The sequence below is a fragment of the Pseudochaenichthys georgianus genome, unplaced genomic scaffold (genome assembly GCF_902827115.2).
Source record: "Pseudochaenichthys georgianus unplaced genomic scaffold, fPseGeo1.2 scaffold_308_arrow_ctg1, whole genome shotgun sequence".
Lineage (NCBI taxonomy): Eukaryota > Metazoa > Chordata > Actinopteri > Perciformes > Channichthyidae > Pseudochaenichthys > Pseudochaenichthys georgianus.
Window position 1 is genome coordinate 104,358 of NW_027262958.1, and position 27,698 is coordinate 132,055.

General features: G+C 41.1%; 7 protein-coding genes and 1 long non-coding RNA gene across 8 annotated transcripts in view; 6 read left to right on the forward strand and 2 right to left on the reverse strand.

Annotated features, from left to right (window-relative positions):
• Positions 1-1,240: 1,240 nt before the first annotated feature.
• Positions 1,241-27,698, reverse strand: part of LOC117442153 (uncharacterized) — a 47,656-nt gene continuing 21,198 nt past the window's right edge. Inside the window, exons 2-3 of the mRNA XM_034078156.2 lie at positions 9,366-9,374; positions 1,241-1,637 (exon numbers count right to left, since the gene is read on the reverse strand). Coding sequence (XP_033934047.2) covers positions 1,241-1,637; positions 9,366-9,374 — 406 coding nt within the window. The remainder of the gene's footprint in view (positions 1,638-9,365; positions 9,375-27,698) is intronic.
• Positions 3,502-4,051, forward strand: LOC117442174 (histone H4). Its single transcript, XM_034078175.2, has one exon. The coding sequence runs from the start codon at positions 3,511-3,513 to the stop codon at positions 3,820-3,822; it is 312 nt and encodes a 103-aa protein (XP_033934066.1). The 5' UTR covers positions 3,502-3,510; the 3' UTR covers positions 3,823-4,051.
• Positions 4,726-6,051, forward strand: LOC117442138 (histone H3). The gene has a single exon (XM_034078142.2). It carries the CDS (start codon positions 4,975-4,977, stop codon positions 5,557-5,559), a length of 585 nt encoding a protein of 194 aa, XP_033934033.2. The 5' UTR covers positions 4,726-4,974; the 3' UTR covers positions 5,560-6,051.
• On the reverse strand, positions 7,737-8,054 carry LOC117442113 (histone H4-like; the record flags this gene model as incomplete). The annotated part of the gene is made up of 1 exon (XM_034078116.1): positions 7,737-8,054. A coding segment is annotated over one exon (318 nt), but the record flags the coding sequence as incomplete, so codon positions are not given.
• Positions 11,620-13,312, forward strand: LOC117442137 (histone H1-like). The gene has a single exon (XM_034078141.2). It carries the CDS (start codon positions 11,850-11,852, stop codon positions 12,468-12,470), a length of 621 nt encoding a protein of 206 aa, XP_033934032.1. The 5' UTR covers positions 11,620-11,849; the 3' UTR covers positions 12,471-13,312.
• On the forward strand, positions 14,136-14,524 carry LOC117442152 (histone H2A-like). Its single transcript, XM_034078155.2, has one exon. It carries the CDS (start codon positions 14,141-14,143, stop codon positions 14,522-14,524), a length of 384 nt encoding a protein of 127 aa, XP_033934046.1. The 5' UTR covers positions 14,136-14,140.
• LOC117442121 (histone H1-like) lies at positions 22,396-23,689 on the forward strand. Its single transcript, XM_034078126.2, has one exon. It carries the CDS (start codon positions 22,910-22,912, stop codon positions 23,630-23,632), a length of 723 nt encoding a protein of 240 aa, XP_033934017.1. The 5' UTR covers positions 22,396-22,909; the 3' UTR covers positions 23,633-23,689.
• LOC139433382 (uncharacterized) lies at positions 25,079-26,806 on the forward strand. Its single transcript, XR_011642876.1, has 3 exons — positions 25,079-25,292; positions 26,108-26,187; positions 26,531-26,806. It is a non-coding gene; the product is annotated as an uncharacterized lncRNA (long non-coding RNA).

The following is a 27,698-nucleotide window of genomic DNA, read 5'->3' on the forward strand; positions in this document are numbered from 1 at the left end:
CCAGCTGCCCTGCAGTCTACAAAGTACTTCAGACTAGCTGCACCTTCACCAGCTACCCTGCAGTCTACAAAGTACTTCAGACTAGCTGCACCTCCACCAGCTACCCTGCAGTCTACAAAGTACTTCAGACTAGCTGCACCTTCACCAGCTTTGAGAACACTTTCATGATCAATCATTATAAAACATATATATATATTATTCTGAAATGGACCAATCTGCACAACGACTACTTTCACTGTCTTTCACTATATTTAGATGATAATACTTTTCTACTTTCACTTGAGGAACATTTTGAATGCAGTACTTTTACTGTAACAGAGTATTCCTACACTCTGGCACTTCTACTTTTACTCAAGTACAAGAGCTGAGTACTTCTACTTGTACTGTCGCTACTTTAACTATATTTTTATGATAATACTTTTGTACTTTTATTTGAGGAACATTTTGATTGCAGGATTGTTCCTACATTCTGGTACTTCTACTTTAACTCAAGTACAAGACCTGGGTACTTCTACTTTTACTCAAGTACAAGATATATACTTATACCACCTCCGTTTATAGCCTATGAAAAAAACTAATAGAAAACGAAGGCTAAAGCTAACGTTAGCAGATAGTGATGCTAGTATGCTAGCTAGTTTGCTCAACGGTAATATTGCGACAGAAACACTTCTCAGTGCACATCCCGCTCTGCGCTCCGACAGGGAGCTCTGCTCTGAACACCGGAGCGGCCCGGTCTAACAGCTGCTCACCAGCGGTCAGTCTGTGCCGCAGTGACTCCGGACCGCACAGTTAATATTAACGAACGCACCCGTAGGTAATGTGGCTGCTGAAGCTAGACCATCATCGCGGAGCAGCAGAGCCGACAGGCAGGAAGACTCGAGCACACAGCTCGCGCTTCATTATAATATATAACAAAAGAACACCATGCGTGTCATGATGGCACATAGCAGCTCGCGGCCGCAGATTACTCCGGGTCCCAGACCCCAAAAATATTTTTATTGCAGATCTACATGAATCACACAAACGACCTATTTTGGATTCAAAACGACGAATTTCGCCGAAAGGTGACAAGTTTGCTTCCCTGTCGATGCTTCATATGCACATCACTAGTGAAAAGTATTCAGCCTGCTGTACAATACAAGGGTTAACAACAGTAAGTAAAGGAGTCATCTCTTTTAGTTGGAAGTGGGTGGCTCTTAAAAGAGCCTTTGGGGTGTTGGTAGAAGCGGGTTCAGGGTGCTCACTTCTTGGCGGGCTTCTCGGTCTTCTTGGGCAGCAGCACAGCCTGGATGTTGGGCAGCACGCCTCCCTGAGCGATGGTCACTCCTCCCAGCAGCTTGTTCAGCTCCTCGTCGTTGCGGACGGCGAGCTGCAGATGGCGGGGGATGATGCGGGTCTTCTTGTTGTCCCGGGCGGCGTTTCCAGCCAGCTCCAGGATCTCAGCGGTCAGGTACTCCAGCACAGCGGCCAGGTACACCGGGGCTCCCGCACCGACACGCTGGGCGTAGTTGCCCTTCCTCAGATGCCTGTGGACACGGCCGACGGGGAACTGGAGCCCGGCCCGGGAGGAGCGGGTCTTGGCCTTCGCCCTGGCTTTTCCTCCGGTCTTGCCTCGTCCTGACATATCGTAATAATTTCTTGATCGAGCCACAAAAAAGAAAATACCGCAACGTCACCAAAGCGGGGGTTATATATTTCGTTGCCGCTCTCTGATTGGATGAAGTGAGCGTATCTTTGATCGACCAATCAGAAGAGAGTCAAGTTCCTGGTTTTACTACACCATTTCCGTTGAATACTGCTACTTCAAAATAACGCGAAAGACTAAATCAGAATCCCTTTATTCGCCCCACGTAGTGAAACCTTACATTGTTACAGCAAAACCTCCAGACTCAGGGACAGTTTCATTCCACAGGCCATAAGACTATTAAACACTAGAACTTTTTAAAGAACATCCATAAACATTCATCTGTTTGCATCTTGCAAATTATTTATCTAATATATCATATTCCATTTACTTGTAAATAGACTCTTCTTGCACTATTTCTATTTTAGTTGTATTTACTTGCACATCTCAAAACATTCTCTTGCAATATCCTCTTTGTTTTATGTCCTATTCATGTTGCTCTGTTTGAGGAGCCTGGGACTTCAGTTGTTCCTCTCTACACTGCAGCTGCTGAGCACATGAAGATAAAGCTGTGAAACTTGAAATTTGAAAAGTGAAGATGATGACTAAACCAATCGTTATTGTCATATAATTATGTATATATCAAGTATGAATAATATATTTAACACACTGGCCATAATTGTCAGTCACCACATTACCGCAGATATTTTTTACCTATAGATATATTCCCCCCCCCATCGCTGTACAATATCTGACAACTGCTCCTAGTACGAGGATGGGTTCAATGAAGAGGTCACAGCAGCTGTGTGTGCTATACTGTGTGCATGTACTCAGTGGCGACTGGTCGTTAGGGGCAGGTGGGGCACAGCCCCATCTAGTGTCAGCAGAAAGTAAAAATACATGTTAAAATATATTTTAAGATCATGTTTAATCATCTGATTCGTCTGTACATTGCTGTTTTAGTCTGTGTTCTTCCAATTAGTATCTACACTGTGCCCATAGAGCCGTGTTGAGCGACGTGGGGCAAGCCCCTCTCTCTCACTGTGAAAGTGAACGTGTACTGTAAGAACTACACTGCGCATGCTCAGAGTAATGGTTAGACAAAACCATTGGGACAAAACAAAAATGTAAAAACACGAGAGAAGAAAACCATACTTATACAGACTGAACACATCTCACACGATGTTAAAACAATATAAACCACAAGAAAATATAAAACCCACATTTAAAAGCACAGACTGATAAGTCTTATACGTGGTCTGCAAAAGCACGGGAGAACAAGTAGGTACTAGTAGTACTATGGCACATATCCATGGTTATAAAATAGACATTGAAAAAATGTAACATTTACTGTAAGTTTCAATGTAGTTAAAAGTAATCAGAAACGTTATTTTATGGAATGGTGATAAGATAATCGATGCTTTTTAAGATTATAGTATGTCGAAGTTATTACAAAATAGACATAGTATTTCGAAATTATTTGAAAAAACATAATCGTCATAGTAATGTATGTGGACAAATATAATGATTTGAAAAACAAAATAAAGAAGACATAGTAAGTTGAAAAGTAGTATTATATATCCGCACATTTAATAGTATAATAATTCCAAAATGTGAACAAATAATATACCACATGTCGAAAAATATGATGAAAGTAACAAAATGAAAACGCAATTCTGTGTACCAGTGACAAATGTGTGCTTTTATTTTGATTAAAAAAGGACCATAACCGGAAATGCTTAGGCTCAACAACTCTGGCTTCAGATGAGGAAATAATGGCGGGCTAAAATTAGGGCATGTGGCTTCAACTACGTCCGCATGTGGACTTTAAATAGCCACGATCTCTGAGGCAAGCTCATTCGCAGTTTTCTCACAACTCTGCAATTATGTCTGGAAGAGGAAAGGGCGGAAAGGGACTCGGCAAAGGAGGCGCTAAGCGCCACCGCAAAGTGCTCCGTGATAACATCCAGGGCATCACCAAGCCCGCCATCCGCCGCCTGGCTCGCCGCGGCGGAGTGAAGCGTATCTCCGGTCTGATCTACGAGGAGACCCGCGGTGTGCTGAAGGTGTTCCTGGAGAACGTGATCCGTGATGCCGTCACCTACACCGAGCACGCCAAGAGGAAGACGGTGACCGCCATGGATGTGGTGTACGCTCTGAAGAGGCAGGGCCGCACCCTGTACGGCTTCGGGGGATAAACTCATCTGGCTGAAACACACAAAGGCTCTTTTAAGAGCCGCCCACCTCACTTTGAGAGCCTCTGTCCTTGTTAGCTTAAGAAATCATCTGATCATTTTATTAATATAAATTCAAACTTGAAACGTCCTACTTTAAATTATAAAACGTTATTTTATTACTGAATATAGTATTTCAACAAATGTGCCAATTTAGTTTTAGTGGTTTGTGCCTTCTTAAATTAGAGGTAACAAAAAAACAAATTAAACCGCTCAACAAGTGCAACGTTAATGTCCTGAAACTGTTGCTAATCTGCATTCACATTTAGCCCTGATAGAGAAATGTTAACATTTGAAGAGTTATCATTCAGAAATTATATTGTACAAAACATTTTTCATGGAATACAATAACAATTAAAACAATTAAATGAATTGCATCTCACCTGTCCCTACCATACATATAGTGAACATACTGATATGTCACGTGGTTTCCTCTCTTCAATTAGGCTTCTGTATTAATGTTGCTGAATTCTACTTCACCCAAGTAGCATTCAGTACGATTCTCTGTCTACCTGAGCCACGCAGTATGCCATGCTATATTTCCATTGTGAATGATGAGAGCCAGTCAGCAGTGAATATCAGGACCAAGTAAGATGTTCATGTATTGAATTGATGTGTATTTCCAAGATGCGTTCAAGTCATTTCTTCATCTTTCATTGCCAAAAAGTTATCAAATTAATGCTCAAATTTCACACCAGCTGTGACTGAAAGTGTATTTGATTCAGGTCATCGCTTTGCTTATAAATAGCTGACTCCAAAGTAGGAAACTCAGATAACATATACTTTATTTTCTCCATTTAAAGACATTATTTTGTTATTAGAGAATCAGAAATCATAACGGGTTTGTTGCCAAGTAACACATACTTAGAATTTGTCTTGGTGCTTTATTCGCATACATAATATTAAAACACTGTTAAAACTATTTTAAGAATGCTATAATAACATTAGAAATATTTACATCAACATATGTATGCATTACAATATGCAGAATTCCGAGTTTATGAATGTATAGAATAATTTGTGCATCATTCATCTTTGCTGGACTTTTGTATCATAGACAAAGTGTTAAAAAAGCTGTATGTCACACATGGATGTATAATAAGAACAGTTTAACAAATGAGCGCGACATTTGAAATGTCCAATCTCTACCAACCAATAGTTGAGCTGCAGTGTCACGTGTATACATTTGACCAATCAGCGTCGTTGCCGTGCCTGCTCTGGCTATATAAGAGACACAGACAAGTCTTCTACGTTACTACTTTCCAACAGAGAACCAGATTCCCGCTAGCCATGGCAAGAACCAAGCAGACCGCCCGTAAATCCACCGGAGGAAAGGCTCCCAGGAAGCAGCTGGCCACCAAGGCTGCTCGTAAGAGCGCCCCGGCCACCGGCGGCGTGAAGAAGCCCCACCGTTACAGGCCCGGTACCGTGGCTCTGAGGGAGATCCGCCGCTACCAGAAGTCCACCGAGCTGCTGATCCGCAAGCTGCCCTTCCAGCGCCTGGTGAGGGAGATCGCTCAGGACTTCAAGACCGACCTGCGCTTCCAGAGCTCCGCCGTCATGGCTCTGCAGGAGTCCAGCGAGGCCTACCTGGTCGGCCTGTTCGAGGACACCAACCTTTGCGCCATCCACGCCAAGCGGGTGACCATCATGCCCAAGGACATCCAGCTGGCCCGCCGCATCCGCGGGGAGAGGGCTTAAACTGACCTGAGACCAGAACACCGAAACACAACGGCTCTTTTAAGAGCCACACACACACACGCTTACAGAGCAACCAGTCCTGAAATATACCTATTTATATATGCAAGTGTTTGAACATTACAGTTACTGTATACATAATATTGCTAAGTAGATTAAATTGTCTCATTTCATAAAACAGTTTTTGAAATGCAGCTCTGATGCATTAATACACACAAATGTCCCATATGTATAACATCACATTCCCTCGTAGTCTTCTCCTACAATAGTGATCTATTTAGCTTCTACCACGTGTGTTTTCATAAAGGTACTCATTTCATGGCAAGACACTGACGTCTAGTGGTTTGTTAATATATAGCACGCAGACTAAACTACTGATTTCCACCTGACCTGTATGCCGTCATTAAACTTATTTATTATTATTATAGTTGTCATTCATCCTGAGGTATATGAACATCAATAATGATGACGGTGGTTTTATGCCAGTACATTAAATGGGGGTAATCATATATTGAACCTGTTCAACATTATAATGTTCTATTAAAGTGTTGGTACATGAGCTTCATTTCATGCTGATGGAGACTTGGGTTTACTTATACTTCTAATCATTGATTGCAGCTCTTCTATTAACTATATACATTAAATGTTGAAATCTTTTTGTGTAATATCTAATGAAGTTAAATGAGGAATATTTACATTTTTATTATAAACACAACTTTATTTGTAAAGCAAATGCTGTACATATAAATAAGTCAAATGCAAAACATATGGTAAAAATCTAAATAAATATAATAATAATCTACTTTGATGGCACTAGTACAAAAACATGTACTTACGCGGTAGCCAATCAGCGGTGAGGATCTCAGCCTGCCGTCACTGACGTTCAAACAGAAAACATCAGCCGTGTTTAACTTCCATGTGGTGCCATATCTTAGCTAAACAAGGTCTCATGTTTTCAAGGACATTTCTGATAATTATGTATATGTTGTGCCTGAAGTGGGAACATTTGTTTTCTCAAAGGTTTAAGTAGTCCATTAGCAGATTTTATGATCAAAAATGTTAACTCTATTTTCCATATTTTTTAAATGATTATTACTATTAATAAGTGTCTTAAACGTTGTTTCGTGTTCGTTCCAACAAAAGTAAATCGGTTACATTTTATTACAGCAAAGTATAGATGGAGACAGAAAATAAACATTTGAAAATAGGCATGCACAACATATTCAAATAAAGATTGAAAGTTACAATTCGCAAGTACATTCAGGTAGAAAAGTAGCAGTAGCAGTATTTATGAAATAAATTAGTGTAAGGTGTAGAACGCAGTTTAGCCAATTATTATTAATAATGATACCTAGCATTTTAGGTGTAGTTAATCTAACTACAAGTTATCCATAGTATTGGCATCGATCTTCTTAAAGGTGGAGTATATTATATTCCGTGTGTATACAGTATGTCTATGCTCCTGTAGTATTTTGGACTTTTTTAAGAACATTTCTAGTATCCAGAATGTTTTATATTGTATTAGACACCTGAAACTGTTCTGAAAACTGTTGTCATGATTTCTTGACCATGAATCAATAATCAACATCTTTGTTTATGCGTTGCCAGTCCCCATGAGTTGCGGTACAACTGTGACTTCATACATCCTTTGGGAAAACTTGAATGGACACTAGTTTGAGGTAAGTCTCTCTTGTTGCTAGATACACGATGGATAAACAGTTTATAACTAAATGTGTGTCCTAGTTATTTTGTTGACAATGTACATCATCAAATCTCACTAACCGTTAATGGAAAGCTTAGCATCTCAGCTAACGTTGACATGAACTACAACTTTACTGTTCTTTTTCTGAGCTAACATAACTTTGGCCACCCTCGTAAATTAAAGGGTAAAGTTTGATGATTGACAGACAGTAACACTGGCCAAGGATATTTTGTACTAACTTTCCTTGTTCTAAAACGTTAGTAAGATGCAATCTAATTCCTATAGTAGAATGATAAAGGTCGGCCTTACTTCACTGTATGCACATATGTTATAAAGGCACATTATGCTTTGATTGTTCAATGACAATAGCCATTTACTAAGTTATTAATGATGGTAATCTAAGTGGTACAGGACAGAGGCTCTCAGAGTGAGGTGGGCGGCTCTTAAAAGAGCCTTTGTGTGTTTCAGCCAGATGAGTTTATCCCCCGAAGCCGTACAGGGTGCGGCCCTGCCTCTTCAGAGCGTACACCACATCCATGGCGGTCACCGTCTTCTTCTTGGCGTGCTCGGTGTAGGTGACGGCATCACGGATCACGTTCTCCAGGAACACCTTCAGCACACCGCGGGTCTCCTCGTAGATCAGACCGGAGATACGCTTCACTCCGCCGCGGCGAGCCAGACGGCGGATGGCGGGCTTGGTGATGCCCTGGATGTTATCACGGAGTTCAAACTCCTTTCTGTTTGGCAGTGCAATGAAGGAATACACATCATTTGCATTGATCCAGCCGGTATCAAATTATAGTGATTCTTATAGTGACATATTCACGACTTGATGGCACGCTTTTTTTGTATTGTTTTTTCACCTCCTTCCTTTCCTCTTCCATTCAGAACGAATCATCAAGCGCTCAACTATAGTTGCAATAATGTTTACATTTTCTATCAGATTATTCTTCGACATTTAAGAATAAAGTTCCACTTTTTCCTTTTCCAGACATTTTTTAATCTTATTGTTCATGAATACCAAAGATGACTCCGGTCTTCCCTCTTCCAGACATAATTACTTTCTCGGGTTTACAAAATAAATGTCTTGGGTGCTACTCAGTCTATGGAGTTACTGCCTTCTTGGCTGCTGGCTTCTTAATGGCGGGTTTCTTCTTCTTCGCTGCTGCTGCTGTCGGATTCTGCTGCGGGCTTCTTCGCTGCCTTCTTGGTCTTCTCGGCGGCCTTGAAGGAGCCGCTGGCTCCTTTCCCCTTGAGCTGCACAAGTGATCCATTCTCCAGTAACCTCTTCACTGCGCGTTTAATGTGAGCGGTGTGGTCGCAGCCACGAGCGGCCAGCGCCTTCCTCAGAGCCTGGTAAGAGATCCCTTTCGGGTCCTTGGAGGCGGTGACCGCCTTCAAGATGAGCACAGCGAATGGGGGACCTGTCTTCTTGGCTGCTTTCTCCTTCGGGGACATGACTGGGGTCGATGCTGGTGCCTTTGCCGGGGCGGCCTTGCCTCTCTCAGACATGTTTTCAGAGTAACTGTGAATGAACTGCTGTGGAGATCGTTGGAATTGATGGCCCGTCTGCGGACGTGGTTGAGATCAGTTAGGCGGGAAAAAACAAGCTAACAACAGAAAACGCTTCAACGGTCATTTCACAATAAAGTTGTGCAATTGCCGATCTGGGTTATGGGTCGATCTTTGATTTCCCCAGTGTTTAATAGGCACCATATTCATCTGTTTATTATCGATATCATTTATTGCATTTAACATTACTATGTCATACTATATAATATAATTTAAACACCATGATGTATCCTGCAATATCATATTACATATAACGTAATGCTATACTGCTTTAATTATACTATTGTATACGATTGGTATTACTACCAATATATTGCACCATAGCCTATATCTTAAACCTCACTATATCATTGTTATACTTTATTACCATATTTTCATTTTGGAATATCAAAAGACCAATAACAATCTTAACTTAAATACATACACATATTGTGTACATGGTGTACTGTTACTAATCTTTGTTGTACTGTCTCCTATATTACTTTACATTAGTAGATCTTATATTTACAACATAAATATAATGTTCATATATTACTTATATTTGCTCCCAACAGCTTAATGGTTATTTAGACTATTATTGAAGACAGGACTAATCCAAAGAGTAATGTTGTGTTCAATATATTACTATAATATATATTCATTCAATACCAATCAAGGGTTGTTTTTGTCGCCGATAATTGAGACTTAATTTAAAGGAATAGGAGCATCTAAACATGGGGTTAGATCTAAGGATAGCCACAGTAGATGAAGTGGGTGGCTCTTAAAAGAGCCGTTGGGTTCATATTATTTATTACTATAGGTGAGCTGTAAATCCACAACCTTCATTACACTTGCTCTAAGTGACTTCTACTTTCAACTGACTTCTGTTATTCTCAATTAAAAGTCGATTCCATTTGAATATATATCATACTTTTATTGTATTACAGAGAAAAATTATTGCACTCTTTGCTTTTATGAAAAATATATTGTACAATATCATTTCTGAATTATACATCTTCAAATGTTAACATTTCTCTATCAAGGCTAAATGTGAAGCAGATTAGCAACAGTTTCAGCGCATTAACGTTGCACTGTTTTTCAGATATACAGCACCATGACCATTTCTTTCCATAACATAAATATATGTAGAATGATGCCATTGCAAGGGCCTATAAGATGCTCATTAACATTACTATATGAAATAAATAATATAAGTGTATTCAACAGTATCATAGACACATTTATTAAAGTAATAATCAATTGAAATAAAACGTTTATTTTGTTATCATCTGCCATAACTCTGTCCAAAAAGTCTGCTCCATCAAATCACACTGTACATTTAAATATTCCATCTCTCACATACTTATGTATATAATACCTTACTTTATATCTTGTTATTGTTCATTTGTAAATTCAACATGTATTCTACTTTCTTGTTTATTTCTTGTCTTTTAATTGTTTTTGTACAATGCCATGTCTTGCAACACAAACATTTCCTAAATTGGGATCAATAAAGTACTTCTTATCTTATCAAATATCAAAACGTTATGGTCCAACTGACTGTTTCATGACATGTCACTTGTTGTTAGACGCTTTTCTCCAAAGCGACTCACACACTCAACACTGTGGACAATCCCCACCGGAGCACTTTGGGGTGAAGTGTCTCAGGGACACAGGGCCGGCACTGACCAATTTGCAGCCCTAGGCGAGATTTTAGATGGTACCCCCCCCCCCCCCCCCCATTTTTTTTCCCAATGTTAATAAAATCACACAGAAGCTGTATACGGTTTTTGGGAGATTTATTTATTTTAACACAAATACAACATTAAAACCTATAATTGCAGTCAGCAGCCTCGCCAACATACCAGTGCTTTCTAAAGGCCTATTCACACATGGCCCCTCGACTTGCTCCCTGCTGAGGTCAGACAGGGCAACAAGTTGCTCCTCTGCTAGCAGGCACACAATCCACCTGTACTTTTCAGAAGATCGAAATATCTGTATTATAAATCCTTATCTAATATTATACTAGATACAGGATTATTGATTTTCATGATCTGTAAACTGTAATAATCACAATTAAAACAAAAAAGGTTTGACATATTTCACTTCATGCATAATGAATCTAGAATATATGATTAATTTGTTTTATTAAATTAAAGAAAAACAGTTCTATGATATAGTTATTCTTTTAGATGCACCTGCAGATTCTGTGATTTACCAGATGGCAAAGAAGCAGCTACATAGTCCATCTGTTAATTGTGGCTGTCTTTTCAAACTAATATGGTCCCGACGTCCTCTACAGTGGACAGACTGTAACATTTTAAAAATAAAATAAAAAAAAGTCTAAATTGCAAGATGTGTTGTTAACCCTAAATAGGAAGTAAATCACATAAAAAAAGAAATTGGAAGACACTGTTTTCCCTCGGGTCCCAGGAGGATACAGTTGATGTACATGAGAACAGCTGTGCTAAATGAAGGTCTCTCACTGTTGGGTGACAAAGACTGTATTTAGAACACAGCCAGGGCCTGTCCTGATGGGAGTGTGTTTGCAGACAGCAGAATTACCTCTGTTTAACCAAAAGGTGTTGACACATTTGGACTTTTTATACGTTGAGTCTTTAATCCAACATGTAATTTCACCACGTTACTAGTTTTAGGGGGATTATAATGTATTTTAAATTCTTTAAGAGAGAGATTACAGAGAAAAGTCGCAGATTAGTCCTTCTCACGGCAGTAGTTTTAGGAGTTTTAAAGCCTTCCCAATGAAAACACAACAATATTTAAAGCTGTATTTCGCTTCTATATGAAGATTAAGTAATCCGCTATCAATTCGATTAACCTTTGAAATTCATCTCGTTCTTTAAATGTGTATTTTGTACAGTTTTAGCTGAAGAGAAAGCACAAAGTGGCACAGTTTTTCTGCAGCTCCTGCGTGAGCCACTGAGTTGAGTCTCTACGGTTCTCATGGTGTGTTTAAGTTCCTCTCTTCGCTGGGATTTCTCTCTCCTCTCATCACACCGAGAATCCTCCCGACAGCATCATGGCCGCAGAAGAAGCTCCCACTGAAGTCGCCGTTGTCGTCGCCGCCGCCGCTCCGGCAAAGGCACCGGCCAAGTCCCCGAAGAAGAAGGCAGCCAAGCCGGCCAAGAAGGTTGGTCCCGGAGCCGCTGAGCTCATCTTGAAGGCGGTCACCGCCTCCAAGGACCGTAAAGGGATCTCTTACATCGCGGTGAAGAAGGCTCTGGCCGCTCAGGGCTACGACCTCTCACATACGACCGTTCACATTAAACGCGCCGTGAAGAAGTTACTAGAGAGTGGAGTCCTGGTGCAGGTCAAGGGAACCGGAGCCAGCGGCTCCTTCAAGGCCGCAGAGAAGCCCAAGAAGCCGGCAGTAGCGGCAGCAGCAGCAGCAGCAGCAGCAGCAGCGAAGAAACCCGCCGGTAAGAAGCCAGCAGCTAAGAAGGCAGTAACTCCCAAGAAGGCACCGAAGAAGCGTGCTACTGCTGCCAAGAAAACCCCCGTGAAGAAGATCACTACTAAGAGCCCGAAGAAGGCAGCACCCAAGAAGGCAGCGACCCCCAAGAAAGCTGTGAAGAAGGCGGTTAAACCAGCTGTCAAAGCAGCGAAGAAGGCACCAGCCAGGAAATCATCGAGGAAGTAAACAGATCCTCTACTTCATCTCCAAAAGGCTCTTTTAAGAGCCACCCACATAAACCAAAAGAGCACTCTCCTGTTTTAATAGTATAATTTTACACTAATATACATTTACATACTACATATGTGTAACACTAGAGCACATTGTGTTTATATCTATTTGATTAGAACTGAATTAACTACTATAACTATGACTTGTTAGCTGGTATGCTACATCATTCAGATCGTACTCTTTCCTTTTACAATACATGCTATTAGGTTGCGATATTAGCTTCTACTCCCCCTACAAAAGGCTCCTTTAAAGCCACCTAAACATACCAAGACAACTGTCCCCATATACTTAATGGTGTACGAATGCAACTCAAGATTATAAAATAATATCCCTTGCATACATGCATTGTTTAAAAGTACATAATAACATATTGTATTATATTGTGTCTGTATTGACTTACGGGGCTCCTTCTCCGACAGACCGCTCCAGCTCTCCTCACAAGGACATGAGAACAGCAGCAACCCCTCAGCTGACTCGCATATTATCTGTACTTTATAAACTATGCATATATGTCAACTATATGTAAACAGTTTAATCCATCCACTACATACACATTTTAGAATCATTTGTCAATATGTATTTTCTACTGTAGATATTTGTATTTGCTTCATTATTTCTATACTTTATTCCAACTGTTTGATGCCTGCACACCCTGATGCTGCTGTAACCTTTACTGCCATGTTATCACAATTCAAATTCAACTTCAATCCGTCTCAAAGAAAATGATAAGGTTACTGAAACAATATCATATAAAACCCACAAGTATAGGAGTACAATAAACAAATGTACTTTGTTGAATAAGAATCATATTATAGTATAGCACGTTACTTTTGTGTACTTTTTATAATTAAAGTATAATACCATTTTATTATAATACATGTGCTCTGGATCGAAATTGATTCAATTCTTCATATAATTGTGACTTCATATTATTACAAATTAATGCAAATTACATTTCCGAGTTCAGATTAGCTTCTGGTTTTGATTGTGTATATATATATATATATATATATTACATTATTACATTACATTGCATTGCATTTAGCTGACGCTTTTATCCAAAGCGACTTACAATAAGTACATTCGACCAGGAAGACACAACCTTGAGGAAAACAGAATCATAAAGTACATCAGGTTTCATAGAGCCAAGCATTTCAAGTGCTACTCAACTGGCTTTAGAGAAGCCAGTCCTTTATTAGTATATAAGTGCTCTGCCATAAATATATGGTTTATCCCAATGAATAACTATTTATATATATGTTCCAAAAACATTAGCTTTCATTTCTATGTGATGATAATTAAATTAGATTGGATATACTTATGTACTTAAGCCTATATAATGATCCCAAATTGTTTTTTTTTTGTTATACAAGCATGCCAAATTATCTACTAGTGTGCATCACTTGTATCCTTTAAAGTATACTTTGTTTTATAATGTTTCTCTAATAATACACTCTAAGTTGTTTTAGTATATGTTAATAGCACTATTTCAGTGAAGTGACTAACGCTTCTCTGATTGGTCGATGATCGTACCGCTATACATGACCAATCAGCGGCCAGACCGTTGCTATATAAACCACCTCTTGCAGATAGGAGTTATTGTTTTCTGTTAAACTAAACTGAAAATGTCAGGACGAGGAAAGACCGGAGGAAAAGCCAGAGCGAAGGCCAAGACCCGCTCATCCCGGGCCGGGCTCCAGTTCCCCGTCGGCCGTGTCCACAGGCATCTGAGGAAGGGTAACTACGCCCATCGTGTCGGTGCCGGAGCCCCGGTGTACCTGGCCGCTGTGCTGGAGTACCTGACCGCTGAGATCCTGGAGCTGGCTGGAAACGCCGCCCGGGACAACAAGAAGTCCCGCATCATCCCCCGCCATCTGCAGCTCGCCGTCCGCAACGACGAGGAGCTGAACAAGCTGCTGGGAGGAGTGACCATCGCTCAGGGAGGCGTGCTGCCCAACATCCAGGCTGTGCTGCTGCCCAAGAAGACTGAGAAGCCCGCCAAGAAGTGAGCACCCTGAACTCGCTTCTACCAACACCCCAAAGGCTCTTTTAAGAGCCACCCACTTCCAACTAAAAGAGATTATTCTGTCCTGTTTAACTTTGCATCAGAAATATATTAACTCTCACAAGTGCTCAACCAATTCTGTGATGTCAAAACATGCTAACTATTAGGCCATAAGGTGAACCCTGTTATCGTTTCATCCCGCTCCACAGAAGTGGAACTACACAATCTTTAGTTCATAAAAAAGAACGAGTCATGCTTATCTACCAAAAAAAAGTTCGTTGCTAAAATTCCTGCCAATTCTTCTAGGCACGTAATTATTGGCTGAACTAGTCCCTTCAAAGCGTAATCATATCTTGGTCCAAAGTAGTGCTACGGTTCGTCACGTGATCGTGCTACACCAATTGGGTAGCTGCATATTGTCAACAGAAGTGAAAGATGGCGACCGCCATGGTTTCATCGAGTAGCGGGGACGAGGAAAACGCACCAGAAAGTCTCAAAAAGTCAAAATTATCAACACACAAACATTGTTACATGCATATTACGTCTGCGAAGCACGAAAAGGTTGATTATTTTACTAATACAAGATGGAATACGTACAGGACAAGCTTACAACGGTGGCTCGGCTTGAAGGGAGACTCGGTGTTGAAGCCCTGCAGTGTGATCATGAGGAATGTGACACACGGGTGTTTTTATGCCCAACATGCTGCACAGGAGCACACATTTCATTTGGTCTCGGTCTTTTGGCCATGTCGTGTTCTGCAGAGTCTTTTCAGAGGCAATTCAGCATAGGCGGGTACCCTTTATCTACAACAATATATCATATGCGGAGCGCCATTTCTTATTCATTCACAAAAATGCATAACGACATGAAACAACATACTGCTCCCATGTGTTATTGAAGGTCTTCATACCACATGTTATTTACCTCACCAATATTATCTAAGGTAGCCGCACATATTATGCAGCAACATGTAACAACAAAGAAAAGTGTTTAAAACATTTTAATTAGGAACTTTCCCATGAAATTGGTGGATAAGCTCGAACACTTGAAGTTCTCCATCGTGTTTTCAATCTTTCTCAGTAATTCATTCCACAAAATCACTAACTACAAAACATGGTCAATTATGTTCCTCTATTAGACAAGATATTATCCACACATGCACTTTCTTTAAATCCCAATGTCTTCACTTGAAAGCACCTCCTTTGCTTATTTTTTGAATACTTTATTTTAAATGATTTGAACAATACATAATTGACATAAACAAAGACTACATTAAAAATACACATAATAGATAAATGAATAACATAAATCCAAAAGAACATAGTAAGAGTGAAAAAGCACCAGGTTTTCCTGTTCACACCGCAGTGGAGCCGCCTCTTAGCTCCGGAATCCGGTTCGTTTCAAGCACCAAAAAATTGTGCGACCAGAGCAAAAGCACTGCATACGTCACGCTTACGTCGAGGCGGGGGCAGGGCCGGCATCAACTCCTGAACAACAACAACAACAAGCCCGCGTTTTATCCAGCTTGCACACAACGATGGAGAAACTTAACCAGCAGCAGTGGTCCACTGAAGAGACCGGCTACCTGCTGGGAATCTGGTCTTCCGAAGAGGTGCAGAGGAAGCTGGAGCACAATCGGCCATTGTTGTTGTTGTCGGTGTCAGCTGTGAGGGGTTTCCGCAGGTTTGGCTTTATGAAGCAGGCACGCAAACGGTTACGTCATGACGCAAACGATGACGCAGCACCAGTCGGACTCTGGGCGGTGTGAAAAGAGCCGGAGCTAAACCGAAGAACCGGTTCTGAACCTGAAAAGCTCTAGCACGGAGCTTGAACCGGAGTTGCGTTGGTGTGAATGAGGTACTAGAGACCATAGCTCTGACTGCCGGTCTGTAAACTGAGATGAGCCTCATCACATCGCTCAGATTGACTGCTGACTTTACATTTTTAAAACTTCGGTACAGTCATTAAATGATAGGTCTTTATATATGTAATATATCCACAATATTTAAAATAATTTTATTTGGAAGTCCATTCCAGTCTATTTATAAAAGCTATTGGTTTTTGTATCTTCAGATTTAGCTTGGTTAATACATGTGTATCTTTGAAACGCAGCGTGTTAAGCTTCCAGAAGCCTCTGGAAGGTCCAGAGGATAGAGATGATTTAACTATAAGATGATCAGAGTAGTTATTGAAGACCGTAGAATAATGACTTATTGAGAAGTGATAAGAAACATACATTCTGTCAATACGTGTTTTACATTTTGAGTCATATTCCGTGAACCCCGTCCCAGAAGGATTCACTGATCTACAGATATCAATTAGTTTCCTCAGTTATCATTGAGTTATTGAGAAGTGATGGCACTGCCATTAAATGATAGGTCTATGTAATATAGCTATATTTAAAATCCTTAGTTATTTTCAAGATGGGAGGCTGTGACTCAGGGGGTGGTGCGCTGAACTTCGAATCAGGGGGTAGCAAGTTCGAGTCCCACTGCAGTCAGCATGTCGTTGTGTCCCTGAGACGCTTCACCCCAAAGTGCTCCTGTGGGGATTGTCCTCAGTGCTGAATGTGTGTAAGTCGCTTTGGATAAAAGCGTCTAACAAATGTAATGTCAAATCATTTTTATTTGGAAGTCCATTCCAATCTATTTACATATCTCTATCCGTCCCTCTTCCACTCATTCTAGATTAGCACAGATTGGGTCGTACAAGACAAATTCCTCCATAGCCTCGTTCAGACATAATTGAATGTTTTTAGTAGTTTGATCGAACACAAACGTCCTTCTGCTGTGGCCTGTGCAGTGTGTTGTCCGTGTGGGAGAGGTTTTCTAGTTGCGTCTAGTTTCTGTCGATGTGCTCCATTGTGTATGTTTACAGTGTTTATTGTTAAAGCTTTATTTGGTAAGAAATGGGTTATTTGTCTCTAAATATGGCTAATTATGTATCGTTATTTTTTAACCAATGGATACAAAAATGGAATGTGAAATTACAGAACAGTAATGCGTCAACATACAATGATGGTCGGTGTGTGAAATATACTATTTATTCGTCGTGTATATATACATGATTATATCACAATAACGATTGGTTTAGGCTTTATCTTCACTTTCAAGTTTCAAGGCTTTATCTTCATGTGCTCAGCAGCTGCAGTGTAGAGAGAGGAAACACTGAATTCCCAATCAAGGGCTTTGATTTATGATCTGTACAGTGGCCATGTCGGCAGGCCACATCATGTGGACAGCCAGTCCCCCTGTGAGACAGACCACATCATGTAGACAGCCAGTCCCCCTGTGAGACAGACCACATCATGTAGACAGCCAGTCCCCCTGTGAGACAGACCACATCATGTAGACAGCCAGTCCCCCTGTGAGACAGACCACATCATGTAGACAGCCAGTCCCCCTGTGAGACAGACCACATCATGTAGACAGCTAGCCCCCCTGTGTGAGGCAGACCACATCATGTAGACAGCCAGTCCCCCTGTGTGAGGCAGGCCACATCATGTAGACAGCCAGTCCCCCTGTGTGAGGCAGACCACGTCATGTAGACAGCCAGTCCCCCTGTGAGGCAGACCACATCATGTAGACAGCCAGTCCCCCTGTGAGGCAGACCACATCATGTAGACAGCCAGTCCCCCTGTGTGAGGCAGACCACATCATGTAGACAGCCAGGCCCCCTGTGAGGCAGACCACATCATGTAGACAGCCAGTCCCCCTGTGTGAGGCAGACCACATCATGTAGACAGCCAGTCCCCCTGTGTGAGGCAGACCACATCATGTAGACAGCCAGGCCCCCTGTGAGGCAGACCACATCATGTAGACAGCCAGTCCCCCTGTGAGACAGACCACATCATGTAGACAGCCAGTCCCCCTGTGTGAGGCAGACCACGTCATGTAGACAGCCAGTCCCCCTGTGAGGCAGACCACATCATGTAGACAGCCAGTCCCCCTGTGAGGCAGACCACATCATGTAGACAGCCAGTCCCCCTGTGAGGCAGACCACATCATGTAGACAGCCAGGCCCCCTGTGAGGCAGACCACATCATGTAGACAGCCAGTCCCCCTGTGAGACAGACCACATCATGTAGACAGCCAGTCCCCCTGTGTGAGGCAGACCACATCATGTAGACAGCCAGTCCCCCTGTGTGAGACAGGCCACTTAACAGGCCAGGCCACCTGGAAACCTCCCGGTCCTCCCGATGGCCAGTCCGGGACTGGGTACAGGAGGCGTAGAGTGAGGGATCATTGTCCACAAGTTAATTGATCACAGATGGCGTCGTGGTCGCGGACGAATAAAAAAGGCAATTACAAAAAAAAAACGAAATGGGTCGCGAAATATACTTGGGTGGTCGTTGATATACCTGGGTGGCCGTTGATATACCTGGGTGGCCGTTGATATACCTGGGTGGTCGTTGATATACCTGGGTGGCCGTTGATATACCTGGGTGGCCGTTGATATACCTGGGTGGCCGTTGATATACCTGGGTGGCCGTTGATATACCTGGGTGGCCGTTGATATACCTGGGTGGCCGTTGATATACCTGGCCGGCCCGCCCAGGTAAAGTCTACATGTGGGGAACCCTGACATGTCTCTTTTCAAGATAAAACTGCACATTTTAAAGTGGCCTTTTATTGTGAGTATCGGCGCACCTGTGCAATAATCATTCTGTGAAATATCACACTTGTGAAGGATGACTTTTTTTCGGCAAGGGAGAAGCGCTTACTATCACAAATAAGTAAGAAACATTTGTGAACAATATTTGAGAGTAATGTTGTGTACATAGAAATGTTTTAGAGCTTTGATGAGAAATGGTGGCAAAAACAAAAGTGTTGTGTTCATATCTTTGTTCAGTGTTTTAAAAAAGAAAAAATGTTTGGCTTGTGGCTTATTTTAGAAGAGAAGCATTTTCTCCTCGTGATTGTCCGACACGTTATGGCCTTAATGTCACCATGAAGTATACGCTATAAGCAGTTTGAACAAAAGAGAATGTAATTTAACATTTAAGTCAGCAAACACATTTGTATATGCTTTTATATGAACCTATAAAACAGTGACATGTATTTGTGTATTAGGAATCCACCTGAATAATATGTATAGGCTTTTTGGGAGGGTTTAGCTATATCTAGTGAAGCATTTTGTGATTAATAGTTGTTTTTCTAACAGTAATTATATCGACAAGGTCCCATGATAAACCGAACACAAATACAAACTACATTACATTGCATTACATTTAGCTGACGCTTTTATCCAAAGCGACTTACAATAAGTACATTCGACCAGGAAGACACAACCTTGAGGAAAACAGAATCATATAAGAACATCAGGTTTCAAAGAGCCAATCGTTTCAAGTGCTGCTCAACTGGCTTTAGAGGAGCCAGTCCTTTATTAGTATATAAGTGCTCTGTTAGTAGTTCTTTGTTAGTCATTCTATCGCTCTAAGTGGAGTCGAAAGAGATGAGTTTTCAGTCTGTGCCGGAAGGTGTGTAAGCTTTCTGCGGTCCTGATTTCAATGGGGAGCTCATTCCACCATTTTGGAGCCAGGATAGCAACTACATGTTTGTTTCGTTTCTAATTAGTCCTTAAATTGGTTGTTTTGTGTCAATGCTGAAAATTAAGCTGAACACATTTATAATTCCTTACATTTTGTTTGTATTTTATCAAGGTAATGTTGGGTTTCTACATTTGGCTTCTTGTTTTGTCTTGTCTGCCAAATGCAACTTAATTGATTTCCCTTAAATAAATTAAACTTAACACAAAAAGTAAAGACATTTGTGTTATGTAGATTATTTCTTTGCTGTACATGTTCTACTTTCTTGTTTAGTTCTTGTCTTTTAATTGTTTTTGTACAATGCCATGTCTTTTATGCTGCTGCAACACAAACATTATCTTATCTTCTTAATATTAAGAACCTGAAATGCAATATTTTAAAGGAACCGCTCAACACGTATGTCTACTCTTTCTGTAACAAATTGCAAAACTGACCGGATGGCATCCTGCATTCGACATAAACTGTATTGGGACATACCAAATATGGAATGGCATAATACAGAGTGATGTTTGCAGGAATTCAGTGTTTCAACACATGGTTCCTCTTTACAGGCTTTGCGTGAGGAAACAGTTGACGAAACAAACAACAAAACACAGAATGAGCCTTGGTGTCATCCTGGACAGCTCCCTCTCATTCTCACCTCCCACAGATAAGATCACCCGGACTGCCTTCTTCACGTCCGCAACATCTCCAGACTCCGCCCATCCCTTTCTCAATCAAACACTGGTCAATGCATTTGTCACGTCCCGCATCGACTACTGTAACGCCATCCTCTCAGGCATTCCCACCGAGCTCATCAATAAACTACAAAGCATCCAGAACCCCGCAGCCCGGATCATCACCGGCACCAAGGCCTCCGAACACATCGCCCCCATCCAGCTCCACCGGCTCCCGGTTCAATCCCGTATCAACTTCAAAAACCTACTGCTCACTTACAAAGCCCTACATAACCTGCCCCCCCCATCTGGCTGACCTTCTTCAGGAGTACACCCCCCCTCTGCTGGTCTGCTGACCGTCCCCACCCCACGCCTCGTCACCACGGGGGCTCGGGCTTTTAGCTGCACTGCTCCCAGACTCTGGAACTCCCTCCCCCCGCACATCCGACAGTCAGACACAACCACCATGTTCAAATCCCAATCAAAAACCCACCTGTTCAAATCTGCTACTCGTTGTATTGCCCCCCATTATATGTTTCATTTGTGTCCACGTGACTGTCTCATCCATGACTTCCTGTCTGTGTTTTTATCGTGTTCTGTTGCCTATTAGCGGTTTCTTTTCTTTTAACAAATTGTACGGTGTCCTTGGGCGGCATGAAAGGCACTTAAAAATAAAATGTATTATTATTATTATTATTATTATTATTATGATGTGTGATTTTATACTTACTGTATACTCACCTCTTTTTTTTATCTGTCTGAACTGCAGTTGTTGAGGTTGTTGCCCAACTCATAATGCTCATTTTCCATGAGATTGGTTCTTAAAAAAGGCGATGTATCCGTTATATTTTTTTGCACATCAGTAAAAAAGAAACAAGAAATAAGGGATAGTGGAATTTAGCATCTAGGATAATCTTTATTCACCACAAAACAGAGACATTTGCATTTTCTCATTAAATAAATTATACAAAAAATAGCACATCTCTTGACAAATTAGAACAATACCTCAGACTATATCGCTTATTCAAAGCATTTTATGACAGTTATGGTCAGAAGTATCTTAAATGTGGTGGTGGCGAGGTGCTACCGAGGTGTCCCTGAGCAAGGCACCGTTACCCACACTGCTCCCCGGGCGCCGTACATAATGGCAGCACACTGCTCCTAACACTAGGATGGGTCAAATGCAGAGAAACAATTTCCCCACGAGGGATTAATAAAGTATATCAAAATCAAATCATGTAAAAACACAATAGCAATAAGAGGGTAGCAATTTGGCGAATAAATAACTTGTACTAATCAAATGATATCAAACAAGGGTCATACGTTTCTAAATCTCCTTGAATGTAATTATTCTGATCACAGTATAACACAAACAGGTTTAATGGATATTATTCATTTGATTTCATGATTGCATAAAGTACTAAAAAAACAAACAAGTTTGACAGTTAAAGGGAGTTCATATACTACCAGAGGGAGTGCGTGTCTGCATGAGAGCCTTTCTGTCATTACAGGGTTAGATATATAATCTGTCTAACACATTTCAGATTGTTATTATAAATCATACTACTATATAAATATAGTTGTATTGTGATGTACATGAGAACAGCTGTGCTAAATGAAGGTCTCTCACTGTTGGGTACCAAAGACTGTATTTAGAACACAGCCAGGGCCTGTCCTGATGGGAGTGTGTTTGCAGACAGCAGAATTACCTCCGTTTAACAAAGAATTGTTTACAACTACTGCCTTTTTTCACCTTGAGTCTTTAAAACAACATCTCGCCTAACTATATTACTAGTTTTATTGAGAATATGAAGCATTTTAAGTTGTTCAGGAGATCATTTATAGGAAAAAGTCGCAGATTAGTCCTTCTCACGGCAGTAGTTTTAGGAGGTTTAAAGGCTTCCCAATTAAAACACAACAATATTTAAAGCTTTATTTGGTTTCTATATGTAGATTAAGTAATCCGCTATCAATTCGATTAACTTTTGAAATTCAACTCGTTCTCTAAATGTGTATTTTGTACAGTTTTAGCTGAAGAGAAAGCACAAAGTGGCACAGTTTTTCTGCAGCTCCTGCGTGAGCCACTGAGTTGAGTCTCTACGGTTCTCATGGTGTGTTTAAGTTCCTCTCTTCGCTGGGATTTCTCTCTCCTCTCATCAGACCGAGAATCCTCCCGACAGCATCATGGCCGCAGAACAAGCTCCCGCTGAAGTCGCCGTCGTCGTCGTCGCCGCCGCCGCCGCCGCTCCCCCGGCAAAGGCACCAGCAAAGGCATCAGCCAAGGCACCGGCAAAGGCACCAGCCAAGTCCCCGAAGAAGAAGGCAGCCAAGCCGGCCAAGAAGGTTGGTCCCGGAGCCTCTGAGCTGATCTTGAAAGAGGTCACCGCCTCCAAGGACCGTAAAGGGATCTCTTACCAGGCTCTGAAGAAGGCGCTGGCCGCTCAGGGCTACGAACACACCGCTCACATTAAACGCGCCGTGAAGAGGTTACTCGAGAATGGAGCCCTGGTGCAGGTCAAGGGAACCGGAGCCAGCGGCTCCTTCAAGGCAGCTAAGGCCGCCGAGAAGCCCAAGAAGGCAGCGAAGAAGCCCGCAGCCAAAGCCAAGAAGCCGGCAGCAGCAGCGAAGAAACCCGCCGCTAAGAAACCCGCCGCTAAGAAGCCAGCAGCCAAGAAGGCAGTAACTCCCAAGAAGGTAGCGAAGAAGCCTGCTACTGCTGCCAAGAAAACCCCCGTGAAGAAGATCACTAAGAGCCCGAAGAAGAAGGTGGCGGCCAAGAAGGCAGCACCCAAGAAGGCAGTAACCCCCAAGAAGACAGTAACCCCCAAGAAAGCTGTGAAGAAGGCGGTTAAACCAGCTGTCAAGGCAGCGAAGAAGGCACCAGCCAGGAAATCATCGAGGAAGTAAACAGATCCTCTCCTTCATCTCCAAAAGGCTCTTTTAAGAGCCACCCACATAAACCAAAAGAGCACTTCTCCTGTTTTAATATTATAATTTTGCATAAAGTTTGTTTCCATCTGCTGCATATTTATTTGCAAAAACCAGAAGACATTTTATTATGTTGCTATATTAGTAGACATTTACTTCACAGAAGGCTCCTCTGACAGTCACTCACAACATACATATGTTCCCATATCCTTGATAGTGTATAAACCAAGCGGCAAACTCTGGGGAAGAGCCGGGAAGCCAATACGGAAGTGCCACACACTGCAGTTCATATATTGGCCGATAGGCGATGGCTGCAGAAAGGAGCAATTTCCATAGACCCCCATGTTAAAATGCCCAACTTTACAGCGGAAAAAAACATGTTTCTGTCCCTGGCTCCATACATTTTATTATCGATATAGTTAGATTCCACCTTCATGATTATGGATCTGTGAGTGAATTGTTTTCTAACGCGACCCTTTTATTTATATTAGGTCTTAAAGTTTGTGCATACATTAGGGCGTGGTCACTTTGATTGACAGATACGTGCCTCACTGTCAGCTAACAGCAACTTGTCCACTCTGCTAGGCTACAACCATAGAGGCTACAACGTTAGTTAGTCATAGTACTGTACTTGACCCTTTAGCTTTAGCCGTGTTCGTGGGTGATATACCAGACAATTAAGATGTCGTGCTGTGCGCTTGAATGTACTAACAGAACTTCCAAGAAGTCTACTCACAGCTTTTTTCGGTGAGTAAAATGATAATATTATACATGTTAACCCCGTTAGCAGGTGTTTGTGTGCTTGTTAGCTTAGCTTGTTATGTAGCTAGCTAAGGACGTAACCCTTTATGCATGTGTATATATATATATACAGTTTAGTTTATGATTCAGCCTTGGGTAAGACTTTTATAGTCTATGGCTATGACGCCCATAATGCTAAATGGGAGTAAATGTTAAAAGGCGACCCAATGGTGGCCGCCGAAGCTAACCGGAGCCGTAGCTAGCCCTTTGCGGCTCCGTTAGCTTCGGCCAGCGGCGGAGCCCGGCGTTATAACTGGAGATCAAGGAATGCAGCGAAACGCGGACTTGGTTCGCCTGCAGCCCGCTATAGTATTAGCTAAAGAAATGATGTTGAACAAGGCTTATTAAGCTGAACATCGCCACAATTGTTCTGCTATGTATCGGTACTTATTTTATTTTATTAACGTGTGAATGACAAGCATTAAGAATAACAACAAATAGCTATTTATCTTGCATATTATCTCGTTTGATTATGAATGTAACGTTTATATAGTGGAACTACACTGTTTTATCAAAACCAAAGTGCCACGCAGTAACTTGGTAGGCCCATGCATGTATTTCAGCAGGAAATGTGCAACCTAGATTACATTTACCAACACAGACTATATAGAAATATTTGTAAAAGTTGTTCATGCGTTACTAAGTGAATATGGCATTAACCCTCCTGTTGTCTTTGGGTCGGTTTTCCTGTATTTTTGAATAAAGGTTTCCTTTCGGTGATCCAGACAGGCTGGACCAGTGGGTGCTGAACATCCGGAGGAATACATGGTCCCCCAACGTTTCTTCTCGCCTGTGCAGTGCACACTTTGAGAGTCATCCCTTCAGCACGGACTCATGGGTACAGATCCTTTTTAAAAACAAAATAACTTGGTTCCATTTGTGAGTGTAAATTGTTGTTACTAATTAAATACATCATACAATGCTAAATAATTGTTATGGCACAGCTTGCACATCAGTGATGAGTAATGTTCTTTTGATTAAAGGCCAAATTAAGATTTTGCCAGTTAAGTAAAGAAACATAGAAATCGATTTTTTTGCAAACCATCACATTTCTCTTCAATGTATGCAAAGACTCTTTATCATAGATAGAGAATTGCCATTTCCCCCACATACTCTATGTTAAAACCAGATGAATTATATTACCTTTTTTTTACATTATTTTAATAGCAACATTCATTCATCTGTTGTCATCTTATAACTTATTTATCTTAACAGCTATCACTGTAAAAAAAAAAATGATTTAATTTTACTATACAATATTTATCTTTACATTCTGTTCTTGCATATGTCTTATTATATTTACGTGTATATAGATTTCTGCCTGCACTAATTTATTATTCTTAATTTAATTTTGAATTTCTTTTATTGTTTTATGTCTTATATAACTATGTTGCATTGTTGGAGGAGCTCGGGACAGATGATTTTCATTGCCATTCCCACACTGTAGCCTATGTGCTATGACATAAATCCTTTGAATCTGAATCTTGGAAACACGTAATTGTTGAATGGATTAACTGCATAGTTAACATGTTGGCCCTCTATTGTCTTTTATAATGCACTCTTACATTTAAAACAACATTATTCAAAAGAAAGTTGAATATCTACAGACCTCAAAAAGTTATTTTATGTGTTTTTGTTTATTATTTTTATTAGGGAAGGAGATGCCTGAAAAACACTGCAGTGCCCACCATTTTCTATTTCACCAAAGAACAACAGCCTGGAAGGAGAAGCAGGTGAGTAGCAATGACGAGGTCAGTGACAGTCCTAGTTCGACTGTTAACAGCAATGAGGAGGTTGCAGATGTCGACCATGGTAGTGGTGAAAACAGTCTTGCTGCTGATCAGAGCAATATCATTATGATACAAGGCATGCCTGAAGAAGCCTTTGTTGTTCCACATGTGGAGCATAATGACATTTCAACAGTCAATGCTTGTGAGGAGGATGTTGGTTTGGGCAGCAGCAGCCAACAAACAGACTCCGCCTCTGTTCACTCTCACACTTGGGCTTTAAACCAAGACGAGTCATACTGAATAGTTTGTGCACACATTTCTAACATGTGATCTTTCTTTCATGTAGGACGCTTGAGGGAAGTTGCAACGCCTCGGCCAATGGGATGTCTTCTCCACGTGAAAGAGATTGAAGGCATCATTTATAACTTGAGACAATTTTCCAAAAGTGATGACTTGTATTGGCTTAGATAGTAATGGATTACATCGAACACGAATCAAGATCGTATAGAAAAAAATGAAAGTGTAATCCTTAGTTACATAGGAAGAGATGTAATCGGATTAGTTTTACTTTTTTTAATAATAGGGAAACTCAGGATTACAATCTTATTCAAAACCTAAAAAGAGCAGATAGTGGTTGTTGTAAAATGATCAAATGGTACCTCTTCTCTGGAGGCTAATACTTTCATTGTGAATCTCTACACCTACTGCCTGAATCTGCTTTATGGTATTATATTATACATTTTAAGTAAAAAAATCATATTCATATTTCTTCTCTCCTGTGTTTATTTGCATTACATTTGATATTGAGGTAATCCAAAACAAAAAGAAAGTCATCAGGTTACATTACTTTTATATCTTGATACTCACATGAAGTTACTGGTTGTGTTTTTGGCAGCCCTCCCAAGCCTGTGCATAAGTTATATCATTTTAATTACTGATACAGTTGTTGCACATCTTTAATTTATTTTGTAGTGTACTTAAAGGGATAGTGGAAATTGAACCCCAAATAGTTTCGTTTTAACTTATATACAAGCATAATTACGTACCAAAACAATCACACCTGATTAAAAAAATATAATAATTGCCTTACGCATGTTAGAAGCACTTTATTGCAGCTTCCCCGAACTTTTTTAGAAACGAAATGATCGATTCAGCCAAACCGGAAGTGAGGAAAACTCAGGAAGACGAAACGATAACAAACCATGGCGTCTATGCAGAATGAACGTGGAAGGGCAAATATACCAGACAAAGAAGAAGGACTGTACGAGGTATCCAGTGATGATAGCGAGTCAGAAACATCCTCTCGGCTTTCCTGCGAAAATATAGTTTTAGGAACTGAATCTGAATCCGGTTCAGTAAGCGACGATGGTGAGAATATTGAGCCAGACGATGGACCATTACGTCCTTATTTGTTCGAGCCCGAGGTGATGGAGTTAGTTCACGGCATGGGCAATGGCGAGGATGACCAGGACCAGGCGCCAGATGATGCACCCCTACGCACAAATAATCTTGAC